The sequence below is a fragment of the Leptosomus discolor genome, chromosome 5, assembly GCF_034619465.1.
Source record: "Leptosomus discolor isolate bLepDis1 chromosome 5, bLepDis1.hap2, whole genome shotgun sequence".
NCBI lineage: Eukaryota > Metazoa > Chordata > Aves > Leptosomiformes > Leptosomidae > Leptosomus > Leptosomus discolor.
The window spans coordinates 13,073,401-13,085,567 of NC_141395.1; the positions used below are offsets into that span (position 1 = coordinate 13,073,401).

Here is a 12,167-nt window from a genome sequence, read left to right on the forward strand (position 1 = left end):
CCTGCCTCATGTGTGCACACTGAAAGCTGCCAGCTGAATACCAATGACAACACCTCATCTGAAATCACAGGTAATGCTTATAAAACAAGGTCTATCTATATGTACACATATATTTGGAAACTAATAAGCAGAAATGTCAAGGTAAAAGGACAGGCAGAATATTGCGTCCAGTAGATGTCAATTTAAGTTCTAAGATCTAGCGGAAATGATAGCTTTTAACTGGTAAACCACAAAAAGACACTTGGAAAGTGAAGGAGATGTCCCTTAACGGGTACATATTGTAGTGATGGGAAAATACTTTTTATTTCATGTTTCTGTAAATCATCCAGGTCTTTCTGAGTGCTACACAAAGAAGCTTATTCCATTAACTTGGCAATTAAGTCACAAATCCAATTGGTCAACTAGACAGAAAGTCAAAGATAAGATACGCAGTTTCAGCAAAAAGTTATAGGAATAAGTTGAGTAAGAGTTCCAAACTGTTTTTTGCCTTTTATTTCACACACTAAATAGCACACCTCATATTCCAGCTCACGGGCAACAAGATATTGCAACAGGGAGAACAGCACCTATTAAAGGAGACCATTTACTTTCCATTAGAGACCTTGCATTGAATGAATACAAACAATTACCATGATTTTGTACTGTAGAAGAACAGCTGCTAAAGTTACAGCGACTGTTTTTTTCAATTAAGACAATCTTGATGACAGTCATTGGAAATCAACATAAGGGTATGAAAGCGCTGACAAAAAAACCCCAACAAAACACTCCAAAAAACCCACCCAAAAAACACATCAAAAAAAAAAAAAAAAGAAAGAAATGATTTACCAAGAAGCTGATATTATGTCCTAAAGCCTCACAAGGACAACTAGCTTGGATAGGCATACATTGGGGAAGCATGTCATGCTATTAGTATAAAGAAACACTTTTTCTAAGGTTTATTAACTTTAACTTTTAACATTAACTGCCTATGAGGCTATGAGCAAAGTTGTGTACCCAAGGCAGCGGCAGCTGTGGACATCAATAAATAATGGCACTGGGCGGGGTTTCTTGAAAGTATTTTGATTAATGTCGTGTCTTAAAGATGTCTGTGTGAATTAAGCAGCTATTTCTCAGGTTGGCCACTGCAAAAAGATCAGGAAACGCAAAACACCCGTCTGAAGCACAGCTGCTTCAGAGAATTGGCCTGGAGCTGCCGCAGCAGGCGGCTCAAGCTAGGCTTCATCATGTCACATTCTGCAACATGTTTAGCAATTTACTCTTAAATTATACCATCCCTAAATGTAAAACTATAGAGCCTGATCCAAATCCAAATGAAATTAATGGAAGGACCTCCACCGATGTAAATAGTTCTTATCAACCCATTGGCACGTACACCTTGTTAAAATTCATTAACAAAGAATATGAAATAGTACCAGTTCTTTAAAAATAAAATAGAAAAAAGTATTTTGCAGATAAATTTACAAAGGAAATGCAGATACTCTAAAGCAGTATCAAGTGCAAGCAGGTGGTACAGTATCTTCTTCCAAAGTTCTCTGCCAGAAACTCCTGAACTCTGTACATTTTCTAACAGTTCTCTTCTCAGACAAACTGAGCCAAGACTCACACATTTCAGATGGGTAAACAGGAAAGTAAATACAACTGAATATGTTATCTTAGGTGCCACAGAAAATTTAAAGCAAAACCTACAGAGATCCAGGGCACTTTGTTATTGCTTATTATAACAGTAACCCAAATGTCAAAATGAAAGGATAATGCCTCATGTGGATGGACGCTTTGTTGACTTTAGTATGCCTACGAATGACCTGAACAATTCAAAGTCAGTCCCTACCAAACTCTCTGAAGTCTGTTAAAGTGGAATGAAATTTCCCTATAATTTAATTCTTGTTACTGGCCATGGTAAGAACAGTCATGGAAGAAGTCCCCCTTAATTTTTTCCATGAGAAATGTGACTGCCTCAAGACAAGACAGTAATTTTTACTGTAATTCATTTATATGAACAAAAAACACAATAGAAGAAGGATGTCCCTGTAGTGCACGTTTATAACATCAATATGTTTCATTGCCTGGATTTCCATTCCAGCACACGCTGATCAAATTCTTATCTCATGATATAGTTATGAAAGTAACCAAAAATCTGATCAAATCGGATTTGTTCTATAGACTTCCCAAGTGAAAAGCAGGTGGAACTCACTTTGAAAGCAGAGTATTCACTTTGGAGAACTAAAGAGTAAAGAAAACACTGGTAAGCCTCAAAATAAAACAAACCAGGGGGTAGGCCTGGATATTTAAAGTGGCCAGATTTATAGATATTCATGCCTGAAATGCTCCTCCCAAATTTCAAGCACTGTACACTACTTAGGATTGGGGTTTTAAACTGATTTTAAATAAACCCCTTAAATTAGTTCTTTAAGCACTCTTCTATATGTGGATTTACAGAAGCCTTCAGGAAGACAAAGGTCATTATCCCATCCTATGAGTGAGAAAAGCACAACAGGAGTGGGGGTAATGATTTACCCACAGCCACAAGCAGGTTCATGCTGAAGCTAGAAAAATAAATGTTTTCAGGCCACTGCTTTATCCTCTGGGTCCCCCTGCCTTATCCTTGTATCAAACACACCTTGTTTAAAGTGAAGAAATTAAACTCAAAGAATAAAACCATCAGTATTAAATAATTAACACCTTCCTTTTTCAATACTGTGCTTCGTAGATGAGGACAGGGAGACAGATGTGTTTATAATGTTCAATCTGTTGAACCTGAAAATAACATCTAGACTGCTTAACCTAAATATAGTCATCAGCTCATGGAGTTGCCATCATATTCGGCTATCTGCCATGCAGCACTAGAAAAGAGTTTGTAAAGCAAAATTCTGCTGAATGTGCTCATAAATATTAGAATATTCTTGATGTGCTATGCTGAAAACATTCAATCTGAGCCGCAAGCAACTGGTGTTGCATATCAATTTTTGGAAAATGCTAGTATTTGTATCCAGAGATACTACCAGCAATACAAAGCAGCAAGATACTGAAACTGGCATTACAATACCTTACACAATTATTTTGGGTCAGAGCATCCCATTGTACATAAATTCACATAATGAAGTTCAGTACAAAGCAAACTAACAATGGACTTGGCACAGAGAAACAGATCAGCAGCTGCATTGGGAATTCAATGGAGAAAACTATTTTAATGCTCAATGTGTACATAAAATTGTCTTTGAAACTTGCTGAAAAATGCAAATAATACACATTAAAATTAAAATTTCTTAAAAGAAAATTCAAGCTTGCTTAAAATGTAAACCGATTCCAGAATCACGGGTTAAGAGCTGTGATTAGCTGATGAGAGGTGTTTTAGATGATATAGTAGCTATGATGGCACTGTATCATTATTGCCTTGCTTTATTTTTTTTTCCCCACACTAGCAGTTACAGTTCATACACATGACCCCAAATACACTTTCTATAAAGTCTTTTGGATATATATTAAGAAGTGAGGAAGTGACAGAAAACTTGCCTTGCTCTGCGGCAGGAGGAAAAACGGAGCATACGATGATAATGCAAAGCAATGCAGGCATTACACAATACAAACAATGCTAAACAGCATCATTTAAAGAAAACACAAAGCAGGCATTGATTTTTAATATCTGCATTAAAGGTCCTCATTCTAAGTAATTACATTCTGTAGGAAATATCTTTAGATGATGTCGTGCCTATTTACAAGGCATTAGGAGAATATTACACAAACAAGGGCAAGAAAAAACATTTTGCTGTGACCATTTTTTCAAATACAATTCCTCCCCCAATATTTAAACCAGACATAACTACAACGGCTACAAAGAATACTGATTAAAAGACGGAGGTTGTTTGTTTGTATTTTAAAGACAAGTCTTTAGAGATTTTCTTCCCTTTCCTTTAGGGTGAATAATTGGCCAAACTCTCTCATCTTTTTAGCACTTCAAAAGCCTGCTGGCATGCAAATGTTCCCACCTGAGTGCTTCTTCTGGAGATCAGGTGAGGGACAGGCAGAGGGTTTTCAGAAGAGGGGAAGGAGCAGGTATGCGACACGATATCCATATGCTAAAGGAAAAGACTATTTTTGGACCTGGGGAAACCACTGGCAAGATCTACCTATGGTTGCAAACTTTATTTGCGGATCAAGCAGCTGCCAGGTGAGATGATGCAGATGATGATATTCTCTAACCAGCCTTCATCTCTAGCGTGAAGCCTGCCTTAACCCCCGGGCCAGTACAAAGCCTCCCAAGAGATGTCTTGCTTCTGAATCAAAATGACTGTCCTGTCCCATGGAAGAGCTCCTTTTGAAGTGTACCAGCAGTCCATCAGGATGTCTTAGCAGTTTCCAGGTATTGCTGAAGACAGCAACGCTTGAGGTTTTGTAGGGTGACATCTGACCTGCTCAAGAGAACCACACTGGAGGCAGGGCAAGAGAGGAGAGGGGAAGCCCCTCACAAAATAGTGAGTTGGTTGGGAGGGAAAGCCTCCTTGCAAGATCAAATGCACACCCTCACAAGTCTCCTTAACAGTCAGTTTTGAACCCTGCTTGCTCTGCCTCAGCATTTGAGTAAGGCTGAACGTGTGGACCAAGATCAATCACTGGCTCTGTAGCACCACCAAGCCTAACACTTGTGCTCTTTGCCACAGGACAGGAAGAAGCCAAGGAGCCTATTAACCTTCTGGCAATATCAAACCTTGTTGTCCTCAGCAACACAAACGTTCAGTGTTCAGTAACTGGTGTTCAGTGATGCCTGCAAAGTAGCTCTGGGATACAAAGCATTACATGGGCTTCTTCAAAAGGAAAGGAAGAGAGGAAGAAAGGAAAGGAAGAGAGGAAGAAAGGAAAGGAAGAGAGGAAGAAAGGAAAGGAAGAGAGGAAGAAAGGAAAGGAAGAGAGGAAGAAAGGAAAGGAAGAGAGGAAGAAAGGAAAGGAAGAGAGGAAGAAAGGAAAGGAAGAGAGGAAGAAAGGAAGAGAAAAGGAAAAGGAAAAAAGGAAACAACCCCACAATAATAGCTGCTTTGGTTTTGCACATCTTCCAGCCCTACAAAAACACACAGAGGATAACTACCTGAAAGTCCACTGTCAACACTGGTCCAGTATGCAGAGTGGCTTCCACCTTAACCTGCTACTGCAAACCACTTTCCAAAGCGGCCAGCCAACAGCCTGCATTTGACCTCCTACCGTTATACTCTGATATTCTCTACATCTCGAATTTTTAATTAAAAGAAGAAAAAAAAGGTTTGCCCAAATCAATTCAAATGTACTGTTTCTCCCAATTACTGTGGAATGCAGAGGTCATCACATTCCATCATTACATCGAGAAATTATCTAGCATGAAGTCCTATAAATTAGCCTAAATAGCTTGTGTTTTCATCCATAACAGCATATTTCATAAAGATATACCACTGCTTTTCTGTGTACAAGGTTCTAAATTGAACAGGCACATTACATCTATTTTATATCAACTTTAACGAGAAAAAGCTGATTTGAACCTCCCTCCCTGCCTATCTATGAAGTTTAAACATTTAGTTTGCCTTTTTTTGAGGAATGCACCATATTGCTGGCATTTCTATTCAAAACAAACTTGTGTTCTATAGAAAAGAGTTCAACATTTACAGTGACACATATAAGAACAGCACAGAAAATGCTAAAATATAATTTACAACTCAGCCTAAGGAATCATCTATTTTAAAAGAACCAGTAACTGAACAACCCAATCCATAGATTTTTATCAAGGGATGCTAATTTAGGATACTTTATATCAAACCCCAAATACCTTACATACCTGACAGTGGTTCACCTTTCCAAACAAACCACCATAATGCACCCAGATGCGATAAACAAGCAGGAATTCTTCTAGAACCTATGTTGCATGCCTCGTTCTTGACAAAAAAATGCAATGAGAGACAGAGCTCCATCACTTTTGTTTTGGATCACTGGCGAGTACACACATAATGCCTTTCACTTCTTGAAACGTCTCTGCTTCATTCTTATGCATAGACTTGAAGGGAAGTTTATGTGTTTAGCTGGTTGCATCAATTCAGAGGATAGAGTTACTGTAAAAATTCACATTACTGCAGGCTTGTAGTGATGAGGCAGGCAAGCACAAGAAATAAGCTTTTATTGCACTTATTTTAGTTTTGATGGAAGAGTGTAGTCATTTGGCATGACGATAGCCACCATGAAATTTGATTTGTTTATTGATTAAATTACGTTTTATTTAAGCAGAATTTTTTTTAAAAAGTTGACATTTCAAGATAAATCACAAATTTGACCTATCCATCCAGATGGTGTTTCTCCTGAATTGATCATGTATTTCAATTTGCTGTACCCACTTTAGTTTATAGTTGTGACATATGAAATGCACCAAGGACACTTACTGAAACTCAAAGTTAATTTGAGTAAAACAATATTTTATTCACTACTCTCCACACCAAACTCTTTACTAAAAAATGGGAAAAAACCAATCTTCAGTTCTCCTATAAGGCATAAGCTTGCCTCTAACAAAGATGGCACTTCATGTAAAATGGGTTTACAGAATTCTTTAATAAATATGTATTTTTAAATATCTCAATGGCTTAGTTTTACTGTAACTCATTACTCTGTTGAAGAAATCACAGGTGGAATTTGTGCAGACAGCAAGGTGAAGGAGAGATTTTTAAACTAAGCAGTGCTAATTTTCAACTAAGGGTATAGCTCACTGGCAGCTTGAGTAGACCTCTGAGCTTTGTCCCCCCACTCCTGCCAACAGCTTTTTTCCTGTCGTTTTGAGATGCAGGCTGAGTTAATTTTGGGCTGGAAGAGTTCCCTGAACCTGCATGCAGGTGCAAAAAAGAGGACAGCACAGTGCAAGGATAGATTTAGATGGCTGAAAACACTATGGGTCACCTTGGTTTGAACCGCACTATGTGTCTCCAATAATTAAGGTAAGTTTCAAAACCCTAAATTCCGAGACATGTCACTGTTTCTTACACACAATGCTACTGCCATTCATCTGATTCTTCTTGGTTTATGTCTCACCTCTGTTATTCCAAAACACTCGAATCAGAAAAAGACTCAGTCCCCAAATCAATTTTATATGTATGTTCTGGGTTCTTACTATTGGGTTTTGTTAGTTTTTCATCTTTTTATGGAGTTATTCAAAGCTGGTAAAAATATTTCAGATTCAATGGGTTTTCTAAACCTTTTTTTTTTTTTTTTTGTCTTGGTAAAACTACGTTATTACTAAATATACCAAACCATGTTATACTACAGTTGATTTAAGACTGCAAATATTTGCCTACAATACTGATTATAAATAATAGGAATTACAATCATTGTCGATACCTGTGGTTAAAGGCAGATGAGTGACACTAGTTAGACAGGTGAGAGTGAACCAGGTTGATGCTAACGTTGCTCCAGATAAAAGCAGCAGCAGTATAAACTTCAGCATGCCCCTGATAAAATCTGCAAATCTAAAATAAAAGCACAGATCAGAGCAGTACAAATGCTGATTTTCACATTATTTAAATGTGATGCTTGACAATTAATTCAGTAGATTCTCATTAAACATTCTGGAGACTATAAAAACAATTTAAAAATCGTTTCTCATTTTCAGAAATACAAAAAAGGCAGTTTTATAGAATGGTATTCCTAGCTGTCAAGCTGAAGAGCCACGGAATTTTTAGCTGTCACAAAATTAAAAACCAAACCAGAACAATTCTCAAGGCATCAATTGAAAACACTTGGTATACAGGAAGGGTTTTGTTTTTTTTTTTTTTTTTTTACTTCTGCATTTGTTGGACACAACATCACACCACTACTTACATCGCCGTTTTGTCAGCATTTGCCAGTCTCCCTTGGCAGACACACCACTCAATTAGCATATGAGGAGCTGCTGCATTTCATTCAAGACATAGTTAAGTGTCAAGATTCATTCCTGTGGGAAACGACAACACTCCAAATACCAGAATCCCTAGATCGAAGATGACAAGGAACAGCTTCTGAACCCTCGGATGCATTGGTGATGAAGCTCTTGGTGGCTTAGGCAAAGCAAGAACTCTACATAGGTGGTCACTCTACCGGTGGCTGTTTTGGGTTGAAACGTTCCAGAAACCAAGAGCTTGGTGCCATCCTCTCCTACATGCCCCCACTGACAGTCTGGGGGAAGACAGACCCACGAGTCCTTGGGCAGTCTGGCTGTTATACAGAGGGAAATACGATCTCTATACCACCTGATGGTACAATTGCTTTTTTCATCCTTTTTCCTTTTTCTTTCAAGGAGACAGAATGCATTTGAGCAGTGCTCACATGGCATAATTATCAGTGCAACTGCTCTTTTCAAAACGGATTTCAACACAGCTACTAAAAAGTTACATTAGAAAAGGCAATGTCATCTATCCACTAGTAATTTTCTGTAATCTCCTGCTTAGGAGATGTGATTTCAGGCCAGACTAGTTAGGTATGTATGTCTCAAGAATGTCTTCTGCCCTCATAGCCTCCTACCTCGATTAGGCTAAGAGCAGCACAATTCATCTAGGTTGGTCTATTATGAAATCTGTCCGTCTGTCAGCTAACTGCCTTCTCTGCCCTGACAAAGATCTTTTTACAGGTAGATACCTTATAGCTTACTTGATAAAACAGATAACACTACCAACATTTTGAGAACTGGGAACCTCGGCACCACACATACTGAAGAGATGTTAAGGGTAATGCAATCAAAAAAAAACCCCAAAACCCAAGCCAAAACCCCCCACTACTTATTTTGATTCTCCCTGTGCTTTAATTCCATATTGAATTTAGCAGCAAATAATTCAATATGCAGTAGCGGTAGATCAATGCTGCATATAATCTTAAAAGTTTATGACTGCAGTGTTCAAGTGGCTTAAGCATTAATCTAAACAGTCAGAGGTTAGCTGCTACTGTTGTTTTTTCTGACAATCCAAATCCAGCAATCAGGATCACCTCTTCTCAGTGGTTTGCCAGTTTCTTTAATTATTCTTTGGGATCACGGGGGTCAAAATCAGCAATTTTAAAAGCTTCACAGAAGCATCTCAAAGTGCAGACTTTCGGCTTCTTCCACAGAGACTCCCTGCTTTGCTTGTTGGCAGACAACATCACTATTCCCCCTCCTTACAGACAAGGCCAGTTAAGTATATCCCACCTAATGAAACACTGTGAGAAAGATCAGCCTTCAGGAAGGGACATTCACAGACAACAGGTCTGGAAGGGATCTCTAGGGGGTCCTCTAGCTCTACCCTATCACCAGAGGTATGTGGGGATGGGAGGATGACATGCAACTAAACCATTTGAGACAGTGAAGTGGAGCAAATATCTATCTTTACTGAGCAGCTGCAACTCTTTTTGACACAAAGACCCTGGTTTGAGTATTCAGTGGTAGCAGTGTGCTCCAAGGAGCTCTCGGCTATCACAGGACTCCAGAAGGGTCAAATACAGACTTAAAGGTTTATGCCGCTACTGAATTCAGCCAGCAACAGAAATAATGGGAAAAAATGACATAGCAAACTAGCCTGAACTCTGTAATTGAGGGACTTCTGTTTCTTGTCTAGCTTACAAAAGAATAAAGAAGATTCTAAATCTACTCAACACTTCAGAATATTTGTGTCAATCAAAAAATGAGAAAAATTATTTTTATCCTCTGACCCCAGTAGATGCTTTCAAAACCCTCCGTTCTGTTTAAATCCTTCTTCATCATCTGGCATGTAAAGAGATGTCATCTGTAGCTGCTAAAAAAGTAGGCACACCAGGAGAGAAGCTATATACTTATCCAAAGACCTCTGAGCCTACTGCTGGTACCAGCCTCCCGCAACGCAGCAAATCCAGCCCTAGGCTGGATGCTACAGTTCAAATCACAAACCTGTGCTGCTGACAACACTGTCTGTTGCTAGGGAAATTATCACCACGTCGTAAAGTTTCAGCATTTTGACTACACTGCAGGTTAAAAGCAGAGCTGTGGAGGACAAAACCTCAGAAATATCTATGATCATTAGCAAACATGGAAAAAAAAATAATCTGAGAAAAGGGAATAGATTTATGTTTCCATGCAATGATATGAATGTTGCTCTTTGACACTGCTTTTCTTCAAACCAATATCATTTGAAGCTGCCAGCAAAATGTACAGCACCTGCCAGCTGCCCAAAATAGCCCAGGCTTTTCAATTATAAAAATGCATCACACAAATTAGTTAAACATATCTAAGTCCACGGCTACCAGGACAGCAGTGGTTGGAGAGCAGGAGGATTTACGTATTGTGCTGAGGAAAACTTGCACCATTTTGAAAAGGAGATAGATAAACAAATTTCCAAACTGGGCATTACTTTAAACGTAGATGATTTAACACCTACAGTGATGTGCAGGACCAAATGTTCCAGGGCAAGACTCGTGTTATTACAGTTCTAAACGATAGAATCTGCATTGTCAAAAACGGAAGGAGCAAATTCCTAAACTGCTACAGTTTTGCTTTGATAAATTAGCAGGAAAAAAAAAAAAAGGGGGACACACACACCCCCCAAAATCAACAGCTTCTTGAGAGGTGCTTAAGAAAGAGAGCTGCTTGCTTGGCAAATCACAGTTCTGACACTGAAATACATCAACTTGTCAGCCTTGACAAGAATCATTACTTAATTTTCCTAATTACAACTTTCAGCAGATTACAGTCAGACTCGTCATTGATTCAACTCTATACAGATAAATGCTGAATAGGCCTAGGAGAGAGAGTCATCCATCAGGAGTGACAAATCACCTCCTCCCTCCCTTTCTGTATGCAAACCCTCCCATTTGAACTGTGTATCGCCCAAGTTAGAAAGACATATTTGGAGACAGACTGTTGGTATTTTTTTAATTCACTCAAAAGCAAAGCTCTGAATGCTACAAAATACTGGCAGTCAACAAGGCCTGAAATCAATTTTGAAGCAGTTAAAGAGACTGTCAGCATTTCCTGAAACTTAACCCAGGCAATATATTAAATAAATTAATCTACCATAAAGACTGAGATTTGCATGTTGGCACTGAGTCAGCAGATTCTCTCCTAGCAAAGTTAAGTGAGCTGCGAAGGGTGCCCCCTCTACTACTGAAAGGTTGCAAATATACCAGAGGTTAACTCATGATGGAAAAGATTAAACTGGCACACCACCTACTTCAGCATGTAACCTGCTCCAGCATCTGTGCCATTTACAGCAGCTGCTTTTAAACATCTACCTGTCTTAAGAGAGAAAACCTCGTACCTGAACTTAGCTAATCAAAAGCAACTCTTTTTAGAGGAATCAAGATGCGAACTTTGTTTCAACAGATTAAGTCCTTTGGCCTGCATCTGGAGCGGACGGGAGAGAAGTGCTTGATTCTTTTCCTTAGGTCAGGAGTTTTTTTCCTCTCCCTCCATCGCAGTTGCTAGGCAGCCTGCAGAATGTCAGGATGAGAAACCTCACATTTCTTTATGCATTGTGTACTCTGATGATGCACAGCAAGTGGAAAAAAAAAAAAAAAAAGCTTAAATTTCTGTCCTAAAAAGATGCCTCTCCGGGTCTACAATCCCACAATAACTGTAACGACGACAGACCCCTGCACTTGTGCTAAACACAGTCCAGAACTGGAGTCTAAGAGTAGATATGGAGGAGCCAGGACGATGCTTAGATATCCCCATGCAACGGGAACATGCGATGGCTTTTAATTACATTTATAAACTCACTGCTTAAGTACCTCCTGAAAGACTTTTTCTCCCTCTCCCACCCTTTTTTTTAAAGGGCATCTCAATGAAGAAAAAGCAACAGACTTTTGGAAGGGCAATCCATTTCTTGCTTTTCCACTCCCCGTGTCATCAGCATTCATGGTGGCCAGAGTTTGGAAATATAAAAAGCACAGGTACAACCACAGCAGTACAGCAAAAAAATAGTTAGGCCATATAGGAGTCTAGTAACCTGGCCAAAATGGGCCCAGACGAATTTCTCTGTGGAGGAACTGTGGGTAGGCTGCCTGCGCTACATTCCCAATATCCCTTCAGGAATCAGTATGCCCCAAAGTGCTGACTGAAGGAGACAGACAGTAATTTCTTCACTGCTTTCCAAATGTGCTACAACAGGTTCTCCCTCATATCGGGCAGCTGAATTCACAAGAACTGTGTTTAAAAGGAGCACACAGGAAGCACTCGACTTGCCAAACTGAGG

General features: G+C 39.2%; 1 protein-coding gene across 1 annotated transcript in view; it reads right to left on the reverse strand.

The window, feature by feature from the left end:
* SLC49A4 (solute carrier family 49 member 4) overlaps positions 1–12,167 on the reverse strand; it is a 65,102-nt gene that overhangs the window by 6,363 nt on the left and 46,572 nt on the right. Inside the window, exon 7 of the mRNA XM_086465772.1 lies at positions 7,336–7,463. Within this exon, the coding sequence (XP_086321898.1) occupies positions 7,336–7,463 (128 nt within the window). The remainder of the gene's footprint in view (positions 1–7,335; positions 7,464–12,167) is intronic.